General features: G+C 40.3%; 1 protein-coding gene and 1 pseudogene across 1 annotated transcript; both read right to left on the minus strand.

Annotated features, from left to right (window-relative positions):
* Positions 1-264: 264 nt before the first annotated feature.
* Positions 265-4,087, minus strand: LOC120560222 (serpin A3-5-like). The gene is made up of 6 exons (XM_039802495.1): positions 3,974-4,087; positions 1,921-2,494; positions 1,731-1,801; positions 1,212-1,411; positions 609-756; positions 265-530 (listed from the first exon to the last, which is right to left on the minus strand). Exons 2-6 carry the CDS (start codon positions 2,486-2,488, stop codon positions 333-335), a joined length of 1,185 nt encoding a protein of 394 aa, XP_039658429.1. The 5' UTR covers positions 2,489-2,494; positions 3,974-4,087; the 3' UTR covers positions 265-332.
* Positions 4,088-8,513: 4,426 nt separating this feature from the next.
* On the minus strand, positions 8,514-19,848 carry LOC120561111 (annotated as a pseudogene).
* Positions 19,849-21,039: the final 1,191 nt, after the last annotated feature.

Genomic DNA, 21,039 nt, shown 5'->3' on the forward strand with positions numbered 1-21,039 from the left:
TTGAGTACTTTTACACTTTAAGTACAGTTTCCTGATGATACATCGACTTTTACGGAACATTTTCAATGCAGGACTTGTACTTTTACTCAAGGCTTTTAGTACCCAGAACCAGAATGGTTCAAAAAGTGGGCGGTCACTGTTGAGCTCTATTGCATTTTTAAAATCTGATCCATTATGAATACCAAATGCTTACAGAAGTTTATCCCTACATATTTACTTTCAAAAGATTTATATAAAAACTGTACTCCAATAAAGCAAGAGACAAAAGTTTTTTCGGATTGCTTTATATGGAGATGCAACAGCTCTGCTCAAGCAAACAAAGTGATGATCCATCAGATGTTTGGGTTGATAATCTTGCCCAAGAAGAGGATTTTCTCAGTGTTACTTTCAGCGATGATGACCATGAATGGACGATTGAACTTCAACACAGGGACAGGGAACCGGATGGCGGTCAGTCCGATGCCGATGCCTGTGGCAGCTGCAGCTTTGGCTCCAGTCTCGTCCACGTCCAGCGTAGCTTTGTGCACAACCTGTGGTGCAACACAGTAAGTGAGACGACAGACATACGGAATAGATGAAATAACAAAACGTATGCTCAGTTTACTTACATCAGAGACAGCAAGTCGTTTCTTCGCTGAAATGCCTCTCAAATTTGCACGAACACCAAACATGTCTGTCATTCCCATTTCTGACAGCACATCGTTGAGGTTGTAGGAAGTCTTGATGGAGAACTTTGGAATATATACATTATATCTCCTAAAACATTTGGGGAGGGGAGACAAACATTCAGTGAATCTGACTAGGGCATGAGATTCATTTGGATATGAGGGCCTTAAACAAAGATGCCGTTTTTAAAAATCACTGACAGACTCAATTTCTTTAAGTGTCTGACAACATTATGGGATGGATCCCTACAGAGATACACCTTTTAGTTAAAGAGAAAGATCCTTTTAGTTTAACATGAAACAGCCCCAAAATCACCATCACCAAACTCCATGTAAATAATCAGGACTTTTATCATGTATAGAGCCAGCATATTTCCACACGTAAAAGGGTTTATTTCAACCAAACCAGAGTGAAAAAGGTTTCTCTGTAGGGATCCTTTCCTCCTGCATTAAAAACAAACAAAAAAAAGAACAGGACAAAGCTGGGTACCTTATTCCATGTCAAACCTTCCACATATTAGAAGCATAAATTAATATTCTCCCTACCTGGGTTTCATTATAGTTGTAGTCAACCATTCGGTGACGTGGTTCGGGCAGATGCCGTTTTCCAGCGTTACCATGACGTCAGGCAACATCAGCAGCATGGAGTAGGAGCTGGTGAAGGAGAGCCGAAGGACCGTAGTCTTCAACTTGTCGTCATAATAAATGTAGAAATGATCCTCCAAATTCATCATGAAGACTGGAACCTGGACAATGACAATTTAAACATGGACACAGAATGAACAATGCTTAGTATAAAGTGTGTACAGTTTGTAGTATACAGTGTGTAGAATAAATTGTATAAAGTATATATAGTGTATACAGTGTGTAGTACAAAGCATGTAGTATAAAGTGTGTACAATGTGTAGTACGATGCAAAACGATTGAAAAAAACTGAACAAATTAGGGTGTTACAACTATCAGGTTTTCCAAACTTGTGTTAACGGCATGAAAAATACTTCCCAACGGACCCCTGCTGTAGGTTTGGGCTGAATCCCGAATGTTTACAATGTCTGTCTGCGCCACCTTTGTGTTCTTGTCCACGTTGAAGTCGTCCTGCTCGGTGAGTTCAGGGTCAAACGGAGTTGCCCACTTTCCTGTTAGACAAATAGCATAAATAAAAACGCAACCATTGGTTTGATACACAATTTAACCTCAATATATTACATTAGATTATTACAGACTGACTAGATCTCATCCCACAGGACCTTCTTACCTTTGTAGTAGATGTAGCTGATGAGATACATGACTGTGTTTGGATCCAGGTTTTCCACCAGCTGGTCAATCTTCCCATTGGTCTTCTCAGTCACATAATTATTGATGGTATCAGCACTTTCTGTGGCTTGGCTGAAGTCCACATTGAACCCATCGGCAAAGTACGACCGCTTCAGGGTCTGCAGGAACTTTGGTTTCGGCTTGAAGCGGTTGTCCACGAACACAGCTGTCCCTTCGCTGGCGTCCTCCTGAGAGGAGTTGTTGGCCATCTGAAGGAATGTCTGGAAGGCCTGGTCCACATCTGTCTGCGTCAGGGAGCTTTTGAAGCCCAGACCACTGAAAAGCTGACGGTGAGTCTGCCCCTGCGCTCCCACGGACAACGCAGCCAAGGCGGTTGACACACTGAATGGGGAGAAGAAGATATTCTTTCCCTGAGAGTCAGCATGAGCTGCCAACTTCCTGTAGAGTCGGAAGGAAAACTCTTTGTTTGCTTCGTTCACCAGGGAGACGCTGTTGGCGCAGATCACCACTGATAGGACCCAGAGACCCACGGCTGCACGCATCATCATTGTGAACTAAGACAAAATTTCAGAAGTTCAGCTTCATTGTTTTAATGACAGTGTACTGGAGGTATTTCCTGGAGGTTTAGTATAAAGTGAATCTGATGAGTATGTGGGCTGTTAAGTTACTCTCAAAGAAATCTGAATAAAGGGTGGCATCTTTCAAACTAGACCACATTTCACTATTCATTTGTGTATAAGTGACTGATGTGAACAAAACTCCTTGAAACTGGTCCAGTATTGAGCACCAAGGCTGTAACCAGTAGCCATGAACTGGGCTGTACTGTAACCTACAGGACTAGTGTTCAGCATCAATTAGCGTCCACTAAAGTTCTGTTGTTGCGGCTGACAGACTCAGATTATTACTCCAAGTGTCTGACCACATTATGAAAAGGATCCCTACAGAAATGTACCGTTTATTTAAAGAGTAAGATCCTTTTAGTTTAACATAAAACAGCCCCAAAATCACAACCACCAAAACCCACCAGACTCCATGGAAATAATCAGGACTTCTAGCATCATAAAAAAAAACACTTCAAAAGTGGACAGAAACTAAATAAAACTATCAAAAGCCATCTTGGTTCATCTTTCCACTGCTCCAACAATCACCACTCTGGTTGAAATAAACCCTTAATTCACCCATTTACATGTAGAAACATGCTGGCTTTATACACGCTAAAAGTCCTGATTATTTACATGGAGTCTGGTGGAGATATGCTGGCTCTATACACGCTAAAAGTTCTGATTATCTGCATGGAGTCTGGTGGAGATATGCTGGCTCTATACACGCTAAAAGTTCTGATTATCTGCATGGAGTCTGGTGGAGATATGCTGGCTCTATACACGCTAAAAGTCCTGATTATTTACATGGAGTCTGGTGGAGATATGCTGGCTTTATACACGCTAAAAGTCCTGATTATCTGCATGGAGTCTGGTGGAGATATGCTGGCTCTATACACGCTAAAAGTTCTGATTATCTGCATGGAGTCTGGTGGAGATATGCTGGCTTTATACACGCTAAAAGTCCTGATTATCTGCATGGAGTCTGGTGGAGATATGCTGGCTCTATACACGCTAAAAGTTCTGATTATTTACAGGGATTCTCTACACGCTAAAAGTACCAACATCATGTGAATCTCCAAAGCAATTACACCAGTCACAATTCAGAAAGTCAGTCTGGCTTCTTACCTCTCTGACCAGAGAAACAACTCAATGCAAATTAGAACAACCAAACTGATGCAATACCAATTAAACTTCAAGTAACAAAAGTCTTAACTCAAACGCTATATAATATTATAAGTCCCCACTTTGTCATGAATCAGCTTAAACTCAAGACAAATGAAGGGAGGCCACACTGAATTAAGGATTACATTAAAGCTAATTTTATTTAACCCATAATTAATTATACTCACAGATCATTAATATGTATATCAGAAGTGTAGGGAGTGTAAGTTAATGTGTCAACAATAAAGTAAATAAACCTCAAAAACCAACCTTTTCTGGATGTGAGGATTGAGAGATCACCAGACCTGAACCTCCGGCCCTCTATAAAGGACAGAGAGTCAATCAAGCTAATGTGAACCAGGTGTAGACTACCACACCTCCGCCTGCCTCCTACCCAGCTCACATGAGTGGGAGGGGTCATCACAATTGTTTTGTGTGTGTGTGTGTGTGTCTCCCTGTAACCTGATGCTGGAACAGTCATTTTCCAATTTGTGTTTTATAAAGTCTATCTATCTATCTCTCTCTTTCTCTCTCTCTCTCTCTCTCTCTCTCTCTCTCTCTATCTATCTATCTATCTATCTATCTATCTATCTATCTATCTATGTGTTTTTACTTGAACAATAAAGTTTAAAAAACAACTCCACGGGAAGCATGAATACCTTGGTGAATTTGGACAACCTAACTATGTGAGTAGTATTTCATATGCACATGGAAACTATGAAAACTTGAATCTAGAAACAATTGACCTCAATGAACATGAACTGTATGAAATGGAGAACAATATTGACCCTGATGACTATTTCTAAAATAACATCAACCACACCTGTGAGTATTACACATTCAAGTTTAAAATTAGCTTTAATGAACAATTTAAAGGCTAAATAATAATGGATGGTACACTGTCAATTATACACATTAACAGTAGAAGCCTGTATATCAACTTCTTTAAAATTAAAGACTATATGAAACAATTCTCAATGTTTTGTGTAATTGCAGCATCAGAGACTTGGCTTACACCTGAGAAAGAGCATGTAGAACGTTTATCTGTGTTTTTTGTCCCAATGGCTCTAGGATTAGGCACTGGTTCTGGTTCTGGTTCTGGTTAAGGTTAGGTTTGGGTTAAAATGCAATGCCCAGGATGGGTGCTGCTAGGGGCAAGGGCACAAGGGGGACCACTGGTGTGAACAAAACACTTAAAGAACTCCTTAAAAAACCGGGTTCGGTTATATAAAAGCTGTTTAAAAGACGGCCCGATATTAAAAGCAGGTTAAAAGTGGACAGGACGGACAGCGGGAGATTTAAAACTTTAAATAAAAGGTTACCTCCACTACTACCCTGGTGTCTCTCCTAGAGACATTACAAAATAAATACATAAAATAAATAAAATATATACATATTAGAGTTATGTAAATAAATAGCCCGGCATCACAATACAAAATAAATTCTATCCCAATATTAAAAACATCTTATTTAAACTCAAAGATAAAACCTAAGGAGAGAGGAGACCAGAGCAATGGAAGGGAGTATTTCTAAAAATACCCTGTAAAAATTTGATTAAAAAGAGAAGTGGATCCATTTTAGTATTTTTCATTTAGACCCATAGGGTCTATGGTTTTTAAAAGATGGATCCACTTCCTCTCCGCTGCCCGACGCTGAGCCGTGGTCCAGGCTCTGTTGCTCTCCAGGACCATGCTCTGAACATTTTGAGAGCCGTGGAGTTTAAAATGTGCTTATAAAACAGTTGTGCCATCGCCCTTATTTAAAACATACTGGTGTTGCTTGATTCTTAAACATAGTGCATTTCTTGTCTACCCCACATACAGTGGCAGGCCCTGCACCTGATTGCATAAACCACATTAATGGTTGTGTGGTGCAGGGCCTGCCCCGGGTTAAAACCAACTCTGCTGTAGGGGTTAAAAATGTGGGGGAGACTCATAAAACCAACATCCGAACCCCAAAGTGCCTCCCTAGGGTCAATGGGCCTCATTCACCAAGCGTTCTTACACCGCACTTACGCACTTTTTACGAATATTCTGACATTCACGAATGTTTTCTTATATTGGATTTGTTCTTAGCTAAGAACAAAATCTACGAACGCTCAAGAGCACTCTTACACACATTTGAGTGATGACAATTTGCTCCAAATAATTCGTTACTGTATTTTATTTAATTCTACAGTTGTTTACAATTATAGTATTTACTGTAATGTATTTCTGATCATTTGTTGAAAAACAAAACAGAGTGTGTATTTGCACCCCTGGTACGAATAGCCTCGGCCACACAGCTGAGCTATTTACACGCTGTGACGTAACAACAAAAAAACGTTGCTCGCGTGCACCGAAATCATGGCGGACGTTCATCTTCCATGACCGCAGAAACTGGCATATTAGGGAAGGTTTTGTCTCTAGTTTATAACACTTGAATTTCTAGCGGAAAATGGATACTACAGTTGCGCTTTCTGTCTTCAGTGAAAGCATACAACCGTTAGTTTGTTAGTTAGTACCTATTTTTTTGTATACAGTATGGTTACCTAGCAACCGAGGCTTGAAGAAACCAAGTGGTAAACAGTTGCTCAACTTCCTGAAAGACCTGTTAGGTGAGTGGTTAATGCACTTTCCTTTGGTATGGGAGTTTGGAGTTTGATTCCCCTGTGTGGTGATCTTATTTTTTTAAATTTGGATTGGATAATTTGCATGCAATTGCACAAGTCAGGACCCGCGAACGCATTTTTTTTTTTTTTTTTTGCAGGGTGGTAGGGGAAGACTCATGAATATGCCTGCTCTGGTTGGGTTGGTTAGGTTTAGGCAAGAGGAGTGGGATGGTTATGGTTAGGGTAAGAATGTCAGGGCGATAATATTCCAAAAAGGTGTAATACATGAGTAGTATGGATAACTGTGTGTAAATATATGCCAAGGTACTGTAATTGCACAGGGGTGCAAATAGCATACTGCTAATTGAACCATGGGTGCAAATAGCCTCACCCAAAACAAAATCATATTTTGCAAAGAAACACTAACACTGCAATTTACATCAGCAATTAAACTGATTAAATCCTGCGTTATTTGGTGATTCATCGCGCTATTTATAGGGCAGTGGTGGAATGTAATGAAGTACAAATACTTCATTACTGTGCTTACGTACATTTCACGTATCTGTACTTAAAGTGTTATGTGCAGGTTAAACACCATAACCAATTAATATGTAAATAAAGTGCTCAATATGTATGTATTTAAACATTTGTCTTAAAATACGTTAAAATAACATTTATTGGGGTTTCTTCAAAGGTAGCATGTTTTTTACAGTAACTGGTTGATGATGTCATAAGAGGGAGTAGCAACCTATAGCAGGTATATAGACAGGCAAACAACGGGACAATTTTATCCATTTTTTTTTTATCCAACGTTTTAGGCGAGAAATTAACTGTTTAGATTTCAAATATAGGCAGTCTTCCTAAAACGGTTGCTGAATTGCCAATTTGCTTCAAAGTTTTCTGAGTTGAAAAGCTCCATAAAGTAACGCGACAATCAGCAGCGCCTGCCCTGGCCGCTGGATCGTCCCTCGGACACCCCGGTGTAAACCGGCGGCCTCTTAGACCGGTCTCACACACACTGACCCCATTGTAAGCCGGAGGTCTCTCAGACTGCTCTCATAAAGAAGAGGCTTTTATTTTGCCGTTGACGGATAGTTTGTTTCAATATCACAACACTTGTCCATCAGAGGATTAAGGGAAGCTGTGGTTAACTGTCTTTTCGGGATTAAACTAAACAAGCACCTGACAACCTTGCTGGCCGGCCGTCTCTCTCTCCACACACACACACACACACACACACACACACACACACACACACACACACACACACACACACACACACACACACACACACACACACCGCAGCAGGCAGAGGAGAGAGAGGGTCACAGAGGCAGCAGTAAAATCAGCCCACTTTGTAGCCACAGACCTCACCAGGCACCAATCAGCTGTTTGTCCTGGTGGACCCTCTGCCCTGTTTCTGATGTATTTGTACATCCTGCACAAACAATAGTTTACCATTTTAGCTAGGTCTCCAATAGAACTGCTAGCCTACTAGCCGTTAGACTAGCTAACTGTAACTCTAGTCTTGGAGTCCCTCTTGTGACGTCACACCCCGCCTAGTGGAAGGGAGGGGGAATGTTTCAAACCACTGTAAAAAATACCAACTTTTCATATTATATTCAGCATTTTGTTATAAAAAGCATACCATACAAAACATGGTGGGCGGCTCTAATCTTTGTTTAATAAGCACATTGCTTAACGTCATGAAAAATTTTAACTGCAATTTACACTTTAAGTAGAATCAATAGTGCCGACTTTTGCTTGGTTACACTTTGCTGCATTTATCTATACTTCCACTACATTTATTTTCTGATCAGATTCCCCCCTGCCAAAACCTTTTCCTGACCATCACATTTGCCTCACCAGTGACATTTGGTTGCCATAGATACTGTATAAATGGGGCACCGCCGATCCAAGCTAGCTCCGGTGCTGCAGAGCCTGGGCGCAGCACCACTGAGGGTCAGTGGTGGGAAAAGTGAAAATGAAAATTTGTTTTTAATATTCCAGTTTATAAAAAAATCATAGTTGCCATCCATTTCTCTCCACAGCGTTGTTTACTTCTCCGTCCGGCTGGACCTCGTCCCATCTCCTCCCCATTCCTGCTGCTTAACACTTTATTGGCTTACGCTTCCATGATTATAAATACCATACATTATAAATACCAAATGCTTATGGAAGTTTTTTTATCCCTACATTTTACAGTCAAAGATAGTTCAATAAAAACAGTTTACACTCAATAAAGCAAGAGACAAACAATTTTTGCAGCTTCGGCTCCGGTCTCGTCCACGTCCAGCGTAGCTTGGTGAACAACCTGTGGCGCAACGTAGAGTAAGTGAGACGACAGATGAATGGAATGGGTAAAATAAAACATATTCTCTGTTTACTTACATCTGAGACTGCCAGTCCTTGCTCCTCTGAAATGCCTCTCAAATTTGCATGATCACCAAACATGTCTGTCATTCCCATTTCTGACAGCACATCGTTGAGGTTGTAGGAAGTCTTGATGGAGAACTTTGGAATATATATATTATATCTCCTAAAACATTGAGGGAGGGGGGGGGAGAGAGACAAACATTCAGAATCTGACTAGGGCACAAGTTTCATTTGGCTACTAGGGCCTTAAAACAATGATGTGCTGTTTTTAAAATCACTGACAGACTCAGATTATTCTTCTAAGTGTCTGACAACATTATGGGATGGATCCCTACAGAGATAGACCTGTTAGTTAAAGAGTAAGATCCTTAGTTTAATGTGAAACAGCCCCAAAATCACCATCACCAGACTCCATGTAAATAATCAGGACATTTAGCATGTATAGAGCCAGCATATTTCCACATGTTTATTTAGTTTCTGTCCACTTTGAATGAAGTGTGTTTTACGATCATGTAAATCAGGACTTTTATCATCGTAAAACACACTTCATTCAAAGTGGACAGAAACTAAATAAACATGTGGAAATATGCTGGCTCTATACATGCTAAATGTCCTGATTATTTACATGGAGTCTGGTGATGGTGATTTTGGGGCTTTTTCATGTTAAACTAAATCTTCCTCTTTCATTAAAAAGGTCTGTCAAACCTTCCACATATTCGAAGCGTAAATTAAGATTCTCCCAACCTGGGTGTCATCATAGCCTTCAACCATTTGGTGACGAGTTTCGGGCAGATGGCGTTCTCCAGTGTTGCCATGACGTCAGGCAACATCAGCAGCGTGGAGTAGGAGCTGGTGAAGGGGAGCTGAAGGACCATCGTCTTCAGCTGGTCATCGTGATAGGTGTAGAAAAGATACTCCAGATTCATCATGAGGACTGGAACCTGGACCATGACCATTTAAACATGACACAGAATGAACAATGCTTAGTATAAAGTGTGTAGTATAAAGTATGTACAGTGTGTATTATGAAGTATGTACAGTGTGTAGTATAAAGTGGGTAATATAAAGTGTATACAATGTGTACTATGATTCATAAGGGTTACAAATATCAGGTTTTCAAACTTGTGTTAACGGCATGAAAAATACTTAACATCTTTGGTAAATGAAGAATTCCAAATGGACACCGGCTCTAGGTTTGGGCTGAACCCCGAATGTTTACGATGTCTGGCTCTGCTCCTGTGAATTACTGGGACTCAAAAATAATTTCTTCTGTATTAAGAGAAACTCTTAACCTTGGTGTTCTCGTCCACGTTGAAGTCGTGGTGCTTGGTGAGCTCAGGGTGAAACGGAACCGCCCAGTTTCCTGTTAGACAATGAGCAGAAATAATACAACCTTCGGTTTGATACACACAAGTTAACCTCAATATGTAAACCTATTAGATGGCAAGATGGCGACACGTGTTTCAGGTACTGGCAGGACAGGTGCGACAGTAGCGCTTTTATTTTTGATGGTTTGATTTTAAACGTACTAAAGCCAGTTGAGAATGTTAACCATACAGAAAGGACTGATATCGACCAAACAAAAATTAAACAAACATCCCAAGCCATAACAAACATCGGCTATGGGAAAAATGCGTTGGCAATAACGTTCATGTGTCCACAACTGTACCATCCTACAAAGAAACACAAGCCTTTAACCAAGATACAACAAAGCAATGCTTTGTTGATCACAATTTGTTTACTACTATCTGGAGATATTCATCCGTGTCCTGGCCCGCGATGGAAAGCAAATATCGCCGACATTAAACACAACACTGCTGTCTCACAGGTACGCACTCTTTTTTATAAACAATCACAGATTGAACAGATCCAACAAAATAACCTTGATCGCCATCTCTGCTCTGTGGGTGCCGCTGGGTTCGGGTTGCCTGTCCGAGTTCTTGAGGCCTGTCTCGCGGGGGAGTCTATTGATTCGCCGGGACTACACCTGAGTGAAGCCGCCATTGCACCGGCAGATCGACAGCGAGACCAGCTATGTGCCACGGTGGGGATTCCAGCAGAGACTACGTGTAACAGCTGCATCGCAGAATCACCAAATTCTAGATCTAACTGTTCTCCGTTCTCATAAAATAAAGGTGACAAACACTTCAGTTTAAGAGGGAGTTACTCCTATAGAAACTCTGAATCATCAATAAATCCATTCACACCGACTATGGAACTATCAACAAACTTATCCAAGCCGTCACCGGACCAAACGGCGTGCACTGTAAAAAAGAAGGCCGTAAGACTTGCAATATCAACACCAAACAATATGCACTGTACAGTCAAAAATTCTAAATGTCGCAATTGCTAAAAACAGGAAATTGAACATATTCCAGACCGTTAAAAAATAATCTGGGACCCCAAATTAAAGCCAGGGGTATTCTAGGAGGCCACCTAAACATAAACATTTTAAATCTAAAAGTGATCAAATCCAAGACTTGGCTTAATAAAAATTCACCATCATCAGCTTTAAATGTTCCTGGTTATCAGGTTCATAGAAAGAATAGAGTGGGCTCAAAAGGAGGTGGAGTCTTAATCTTTGTGAAAGATTGCTTTCAGTGTCAAGAGGTACAGTGGTCATGTGATGAGTTGGAGTGTATTGGACTTAACATAACTTTATCTCCATCTATGTCCTTCTCACTTATTACACTCTACCACCCTCCATCTTCTAATAATACATTTTATGAACATTTTGAAAAAGTGTTAAAGGAATGTAATTTTAATAAGGAGGTGATTATTATGGGAGACTTCAACATAAATTGGGAAGACAAATCGTCAAGGAAAACATTAAAACACATCACTGACGATCGCGAACTCACACAGTTGACAAATGGGCCTACCAGAGTAACAAATTCTACAAGAACACAAATAGATCTAATATTTAGTAATAGGTCAGAGCGAATTGTCAAATCCTTTAACATGCTGACTGGACTATCTGACCATAATATGATCCTGATAGCCAGGAAGCTAAATAATAAGTGTTTCACTCCGCGTGTCCAAGAACAGGAATCTTTAAATATTGCGAAAAATATGCGGGATCAGTTTATAAGTGCTGTTCAGAGCATCAATTGGGAGACTGTACTTGTAGGACAATGTTTGGAAGAAGATAGTCAAAGACTTACACAACTACTGAAGAAATCAATTAATGGTTTCACATGCAGACAATGACAGAGGAAAAAAAAGAACATCATTCCCTGGATAACTACAGAAATCTTAAATTTAATGAAAAAACGGGACATTGCTTTAAAATCTGCCATTAAATCCAGGGCAAGCAGAGATAGACATATTTTTACTATGCTACGGAATAGGGTAGTCAAAGAGATAAGGAAGGCCAAAGCCAACTTCTTTCTGACTATAATTAAAAAAACAGGAAGTAATACTAAAATTATTTGGAGCCAGTTAAACAAACTAATGGGACATAATGTAAACAATGCCAAATCACTTGAACTTGTTGTTAGTGGAAAATTAGTAAACAAGCCAGCTGAAGTAGCTGATGCTTTTAATAATCATTTCATTGACTCAGTAGAAAATATCATCAAGTATTTTTCCTCTGAATATAAGAATACTTCTTGCCAAGTCAGACAGACAGAACCAGCTTTTAATATAGAATACATCACTGAGGCAGATGTCATGAGAGTAATTCGATCTCTGAGGCCATCTCTAGCAAAAGATGTAATTGGTATGAACACTGTAATGTTGAAAGATCTTTCTGAATCATTAGTCTACCCAATTACGAAAATTGTTAACCATTAATTTGCACAGGGAATATTCCCTAACGTGTGGAAATTAGCATCTGTCTTTCCTGTATTTAAAGGAGGCGATCGCTTGTCTATCTGCAACTACAGACCCATTAGTATCCTGCCTGTGTTTTCTAAGGTGGCCGAAAAACTTCTTAGAACAAATGACAAATTATTTAAATACCAGTTCAAATCCTTTACATCCCAATCAATTTGATTCCGTATTAATCACTCAACAGAAACCGCCAATTGTTATTTTGTTGAAAAAGTAAAGTCGTCGTTGGATCGAGGAGGGGTTGTTGGTGCTGTTTTTCTAGATTTAAAAAAAGCATTTGATACCATTAATCATGAAGTTCTTTTATCCAAATTACAAACGTTTAACTTCTCCGTAGGCACCATTAAATGGGTAGAATCTTACTTAACACATCAAACTCATTTATTTAGAGTTAGGAATCATCAATCAGATTCTATTTCCATGTCTGCGGGTGTCCCACAGGGCTCGATCTTGGGTCCACTTTTATTTTCTTTGTACGTAAATGACCTCCCAAATGTTTGTCTTAATGCCAACACCCAAATGTATGCAGATGACACAGTTGTTTTTGTACATGCTGACAATGCATCTAAAGCTTCTGATCTGCTAACAAACTCAATGTAAAAGATAATAGAATGGTTAAATCGTAATTGCCTTCAACTGAATGTATCCAAAACTGTTTGTATGTTTTTTAGTAAATCTAAAAGTCGCTTTGCAGAACCGGATGTAGTCGTATCAGGGAAGAGACTACAAGTCGTCTCGGATTTTAAATACCTTTGAGTACACATTGGTAACAATCTTAAATTTAAATCACATGTTACAAAGGTTTGTAATCACATTAAGTTTAACCTGGCAAACTTTAGACATGTCTGCAGTTGCATGTCAACAAGGGCTGCAATGATGTTTATGCATTCTATGATTTTGTCCCATATCACGTACTGTTTGACAACCTGGTCACGAGTAAGCAACACTTCTCTTAAACCACTACTCTCTTTATATAAAAAAAACTCTTAAAATACTTGATAGGAAACCCATAGACTATCATCATTGTCATGTTTTAAAAAAATACAACCTTTTAAGTTTCGAAAATTTGATTAGATATACAGATCTCTGTCTTATGTACAAAATTCTACATGGACTGGCTCCACATGTATTGAGCCAGTTTGTAAACGCAGTACCAAATGTTCACAGACCTACAAGGAGTGCAGCAAGAGGTGACTGCATTGTTCCGCTGAGGAAAAGTGTATTCGGTCAAACAGCTTTTTCAGTAAGGGCTGCTCGTGAATGGAACCTAACTTACATATTAGGAATTTTAAAACTTATGTTTCTTTTAAATTTAACTTAAGGAAGTGGCTAACAGGTAATCAGGACTGTCAACATTACATGTAGTTACAAAATCTTGCTGTTATCTCGTCTTTCCTGTCCTGCCGGTTTGTGTTTGTGTCAATTGTGCTATGCCTATGAGGTTGTTGGGCTGACAGTGTGGCTTGTGTGTGTGTGTTGGTGTTGATGTTGATATTGATCAACTTTTTTTGTTTATATGCTTGATTATTTCTTTTAACATTGATAGTCAATTTCACTTGTACTGGACTAAACTTATATGTACTTTTATAATCCTTTTATCTTTGTAGGTGTGACATCGTACAATCTGTCCAGGGACAGCAGATGTAAAGTAGCCTTTTGGCTAATTCTGGCACACTGTACATTTTCTTTATGTATTATTAGTGTGCATTGTCCCTGTTAAATAAACCTAAATAAATAAGATTACAGCCTGACTAGATCTCATCCCACAGGACCTTCTTACCTTTGTAGTAGATGTAGCTGATGAGATACATGACTGTGTTTGGATCCAGGTTTTCCACCAGCTTGTCAATCTTCCCGTTGGTCTTCTCCTCCACGTACTTATTGATGGTAGCAACACTTTCTGTGGCATTGGTAAAGTCCACATTGAACCCATCGGCAAAGTACGACTGATTCAGGGTCTGCAGGAACTTTGGTTTCGGCTTGAAGCGGTCGTCCACAAACACTGCAGTCCCTTCGCTGGCGTCCTGAGATGGGTTGTTGGCCCTCTGGAAGAAGGTCTGGAAGGCCTGGTCCACATCTGTCTGCGTCAGGGAGCTGTTGAAGTCCAGACCACTGAAAAGCTGACTGTGAGTCTCCCCCTGCACACACTGAACGGGGAGAAGAAGATATTCTGTCCCTGTGAGTCAGCGTGAGCTGCTAACTTCCTGTAGAGTCGGAAAACTTGTTGTTGGCAGTGTTCACCAGGGAGACGCTGTAGTTTGCTTCGTTCTCCAGGGAGAAGCTGTTGTTTGGGTTCACTTGGTAGATGCTGTTTGCTTTGTTAACCAGGGAGGCGTTCACCAGGGAGAAGCTGTCGTTTGCTTCGTTCACCAGGGAGAAGCTGTCGTTTGCTTCGTTCACCATGGAGTTGGCGCTGCCGTCCACTACAGAGCCTTTGACGGCCTGGTCGTTGTCGTGGCCTCTGCCCACGCAGATCACCGCTGATAGGACCCAGAGACCCACGGCTGCACACATCATCATTGTCAACTAAGACAAAAAAAAAAAAAGTTCAGCTTCATTGTTTGTATGAGGAAACTGTACTGGTGGTATTTTCTGAAGGTTTAGTATAATGTGAATCTGATGAGTATGTGGGCTGTTCCTCTCAAAGAAATCTGATTAAAGAGTGGTATCTTTCAAGGTAGACCACACTTTACTATATATTTATATAATTGACTGATGTAAACAAAAATCCTTCAAACTGGTCCAGTATTGATCACCAAGGCTGCAACCAGCATCCATGAACCGGGCTGTAATGTAACCACTAAAAGTTAGAGTCCACTAAAAGTTCTGTTGTTGCCACTAACAGCCTCAGATTATTCTAAGTCTGACAACATTATGGGATGGATCCCTACAGATCCCTTTTAGTTAAACATGAAACAGCCCCCAAATCACCATCACCAAACTACACCAGACTCCATGTAAATAATCAGGACTTTTATCATCGTAAAACACACTTCATTCAAAGTGGACAGAAACTAAATAAAACTACCAAAAGCCGTCTTGGTTCATCTTTCCACTGTTCCAACAATCACCACTCTGGTTTGGTTGAAATAAACTCTTAATTCACCCATTTACATGTGGAGATATGCTGGCTCTATACACGCTAAAAGTCCTGATTATTTACATGGAGTCTGGTGGAGATATGCTGGCTCTATACATGCTAAAAGTCCTGATTATTTACATGGAGTCTGGTGGAGATATGCTGGCTCTATACACGCTAAAAGTCCTGATTATTTACATGGAGTCTGGTGGAGATATGCTGGCTCTATACACGCTAAAAGTCCTGATTATTTACATGGAGTCTGGTGGAGATATGCTGGCTCTATACACACTAAAAGTCCTGATTATTTACATGGATTCTATACACGCTAAACGTACCGACATGTGAATCTCCAAGCAAGTACAGCAGTCACAATTCAGAAAGTCAGTCTGGCTTCTTACCTCTCTGACCAGAGAAATAACTCAATGCAAATTAGCATAACCAAACTGGTGCAATAGCAATTAGACTTCAAGTAACAAAAGTCTTAACTCAAATGCTAAATATTATAAGTCCCTATATTTTCATGAATCAGCTTAAATTCAAGACAAATGAAGGGAGGCGACACCAAATTAAAGATTACATTAAAGCTAATTTTATTTAACCCATAATTAGTTATACTCACATATCATTGATATGTAGGGATGGCTGACACGAAACTGACGTTCTGAAGCTTTGTTGAGATCCCGAAGCGCAGATGTTTCGAAACACGATCCGAAGCGTGATTCAAAACACCCATGTCACGTGACTACGGCTAAATTGAAGCATCGGAGTGTTTCACAAGTGTTTCAACAGGTGGCATGGTCCGCCGAATCAGAGTTTGATTGACAGGGTCTGGAACAGACTATACAATCTCTTGGGTTTTTGTGAGAGGAGTTTGATTTTGACATAGCGGATTTTTGGTGATATAGTGACATTTATAGTGTGATTTGTTTAGTTATATTTAGGCTTACATTTAAATTTACACATTGACTGATAGGCTAGAGACAGACAGAGTATAGCCTACATACAGTGACACATTAATAGATAGATACATATATAGCTACATAGATAGATAGATAGATAGATAGATAGATAAAAATGGAAGCTCCGTTTCATTCAGAGCCACAAATGTCAACATCAGGCCCATCATAATCAACATCAACACCAGTAGAAACACAGGACAGTTTATGGGAACATTTTGATGATCGTATCCGTGAAACCCAGATGATACACAATGCTACAGCTGATGCCACAGTGGAAGAGGAAAAATACCTCAATGATGCATTTTTGCCCAGAACTCATGATCCCCTAACTTACCGGAAAGAGAGAGCAGTAATCTTTCCTCATTTGTATGTCCTTGCTAAAAAAAAATATCTTGCATGCCAGCAACAAGTGTCCCTTGTGTGAGGATTGGAGACATTATCTGTAAAAAAAGAAGTAGGCTAAGTCCTTCCACAGCAGAGAAATTAATATTTTGGAATAAAAATCTATAAAAAGTGAGACATTGTGGCTTGATTTCTTTTATTAATTCATTTTTCATGACCAAAATAACATTATGCACAGTGAGGAGCCTACAAGCCTCATGTATTTTTTTTAATGGCTCGTTGACAAGGTTGTTTCAGATCAACACCTGCAAGTGACCACTAGGTGTCATCGTTGAGACGGTGTCGGATTGTTTCGAAGCCTCGACACAATATGGCACTTTTGTTTCAACTGTTTCATTGTTTCACGAAGCCTCGATCTGCCCACCACTATTGATATGTATATCAGTAGTGTAGGGAGTGTAACAGAATGTGTCAATAATTGAGTAAAGAAAACTCAAAAACCAATCTTTTCTGGATGTGAGGATTGAGAGAGATCACCAGACCTGAACCTCCAGCCCTCTTTAAAGGACAGAGAGTCAATCAAGCGTGTGAATAATGTGAACCAGGTGTAGACTACCACACTTCTGCCTGCCTCCTACCCAGCTCACATGAGTGGGAGTGGTCATCACAATTGTTTTGTGTATGTGTGTGTGTGTGTCTCCCTGTAACCTGATGCTGTAACAGAGTAATTTCCCAATTTGTGTTTTATAAAGTCTATCTATCGCTCTCTCTATCTATCTATCTATCTATCTATCTATCTATCTATCTATCTATCTATTTTTACTTGAATAATAAAATAGAAAAAACAACTCCACGGGAAGCGTGACTATCTTGGTGAATTTGGACCACCTAACTATGTGAGTAGTATTTCATATGCACATGGAAACTATGAAAACTTGAATCTAGAAACAATTGACCTCAATGAACAAATTTAAGTTTACAAAAGTAAGGGAAATGTCAACAAAAATGGAAAATATCATGGGATGTGTTAATGTAGAAATAGAGGTGGAGAAAACAACGAATATATTAATAAGCTGCATCTATAGAACACCTGGATCTCGTCTTGTTACCTTTAATGAGAAGACGGTTGACATGTATGATAACAGACATAATAATAAGATGATCATATTATGTGGAGACTTTAATCTAGATTTGTTAAAATTCAAGGAGCACAAACCCAGGAGAGATTTTATCAACACATTGTATAGTATACCAGTAGGTCTATTAGCTACAGTGCCTTGCGAAAGTATTCGGCCCCCTTGAACTTTTCGACCTTTTGCCACATTTCAGGCCTCAAACATAAAGATATAAAACTGTAATTTTTTGTGAAGAATCAACAACAAGTGGGACACAATCATGAAGTGGAACGAAATTTATTGGATATTTCAAACCTTTTAAACAAATAAAAAACTGAAATATTGGGCGTGCAAAATTATTCAGCCCCGTTAAGTTAATACTTTGTAGCGCTACCTTTTGCTGCGATTACAGCTGTAAGTCGCTTGGGGTATGTCTCTATCAGTTTTGCATATCGAGAGACTGACATTTTTGCCCATTCCTCCTTGCAACACAGCTCGAGCTCAGTGAGGTTGGATGGAGAGCGTTTGTGAACAGCAGTTTTCAGTTCTTTCCACAGATTCTCGATTGGATTCAGGTCTGGACTTTGACTTGGCCATTCTAACACCTGGATATGTTTATTTGTGAACCATTCCATTGTAGATTTTGCTTTATGTTTTGGATCATTGTCTTGTTGGAAGACAAATCTCCGTCCCAGTCTCAGGTCTTTTGCAGACTCCATCAGGTTTTCTTCCAGAATGGTCCTGTATTTGGCTCCATCCATCTTCCCATCAATTTTAACCATCTTCCCTGTCCCTGCTGAAGAAAAGCAGGCCCAAACCATGATGCTGCCACCACCATGTTTGACAGTGGGGATGGTGTGTTCAGGGTGATGAGCTGTGTGGCTTTTACGCCAAACATAACGTTTTGCATTGTTGCCAAAAAGTTCGATTTTGGTTTCATCTGACCACAGCACCTTCTTCCACATGTTTGGTGTGTCTCCCAGGTGGCTTTTGGCAAACTTTAAACGACACTTTTATGGATATCTTTAAGAAATGGCTTTCTTCTTGCCACTCTTCCATAAAGGCCAGATTTGTGCAGTATACGACTGATTGTTGTCCTATGGACAGAGTCTCCCACCTCAGCTGTAGATCTCTGCAGTTCATCCAGAGTGATCATGGGCCTCTTGGCTGCATCTCTGATCAGTCTTCTCATTGTATGAGCTGAAAGTTTAGAGGGACGGCCGGGTCTTCGTAGATTTGTAGTGGTCTGATACTCCTTCCATTTCAATATTATCGCTTGCACAGTGCTCCTTGGGATGTTTAAAGCTTGGGAAATCTTTTTGTATCCAACCCGGCTTTAAACTTCTCCACAACAGTATCTCGGACCTGCCTGGTGTGTTCCTTGTTCTTCATGATGCTCTCTGCGCTTTACACGGACCTCTGAGACTATCACAGAGCAGGTGCATTTATACGGAGACTTGATTACACACAGCTGGATTCTATTTATCATCATTAGTCATTTAAGGTCAACATTGGATCATTCAGAGATCCTCACTGAACTTCGGAGAGAGTTTGCTGCACTGAAAGTAAAGGGGCTGAATAATTTTGCACGCCCACTTTTTCAGTTTTTTATTTGTTAAAAAAGTTTGAAATAGCCAATGAATTTCGTTCCACTTCATAATTGGGACCCACTTGTTGTTGATTCTTCACAAAAAGTTACAGTTTTATATCTTTATGTTTGAGGCCTGAAATGTGGCAAAAGGTCGAAACGTTCAAGGGGGCCGAATACTTTCGCAAGGCACTGTACAATCTTAAAGCCAACTAGAACTGAACGGGGCTCGACTCTTACCTGCGGCCCTTTGCTGCATGTCATTCCCCCCTGTCTCTCACCCCTTTCATTTCTTCAGCTGTCCTGTCAATAAAGGCCTACAAATACCCAAAAAATAGGAGCATTTTTCTACAATTTAGAACAAAGGAAGCAGAAGATGAATATAAGAAATATACAAATTACTTGACTAGCATATTGAGAATAAATAAGGCCGCAGGTGAGATCTTCTCTGGACCAGCCTTGTCTAGGAGTAGACGACGCTGTCATCTATCTTCTGCAGCGAGCTCATTGGCACCTGGATGGCGGTGGCGGCACTGTGAGAATGACAGATTTAGATTTCTCCAGTCCATTCAACACCATCCAGCCACTGCTACTGGGTGAGAAGCTGCAGATGATGGGTGTTGGTGCGTCCACAGTCTCCTGGATCACTGACTACCTGACAGACAGACCACAGTCTCCTGGATCACTGACTACCTGACAGACAGACCACAGTCTCCTGGATCACTGACTACCTGACAGACAGACCACAGTCTCCTGGATCACTGACTACCTGACAGACAGACCACAGTCTCCTGGATCACTGACTACCTGACAGACTGACCTCAGTTTGTCCGTCTGGACCGTGTTCTGTCTGATGTGGTGGTGAGTGGTACGGGGGGCTCCACAGGGGACTGTGCTGTCTCCCTTTTCTGTTCACCTTATACACCACAGACTTCCAGTACAACCCAGAGTCATGTCACCTACAGAAGTTCTCTGATGACTCTGCAGTTGTTGGGTGTATAAGGGATGGTCAGGAGGGAGAGTACAGAGTGCTGGTGGACAGGGCCGGTTCTAGCCCTTTGGTTGCCCTCGCATTGCCAGATGTCCACAGCGCTGTGTCAGCGATACAGTAGCAATGTGTGTTCATTTTAGTTTCTAGCTTCCATGTAAATTAGATGGCCCCAACATTTGGTCTAATCATAACTGGTCTGGCAACCCAAAGGCCAGTGTTTTGTTTCCAGATTTGTCTGCATGGTGACTTATGATGGGGGGGGGTCTGGGGGTCCACCCCTTGAAAATTTTCAGCATTAAATACTCCATTTCCTGCATTCTGGTGAATTTTTATGCACTTTTTTTTTTTTACCTTTTTCTGAATCAATTCATGCTGGAAATATCTTTATATAAAGGGAAACATAGATTACAATCCAAATATCAAAACATAATGGAATATATTGCAGTAATGCTCTCAGGC

The sequence above is a fragment of the Perca fluviatilis genome, chromosome 6 (genome assembly GCF_010015445.1).
Source record: "Perca fluviatilis chromosome 6, GENO_Pfluv_1.0, whole genome shotgun sequence".
In the NCBI taxonomy this organism is placed as follows: Eukaryota; Metazoa; Chordata; class Actinopteri; order Perciformes; family Percidae; genus Perca; species Perca fluviatilis.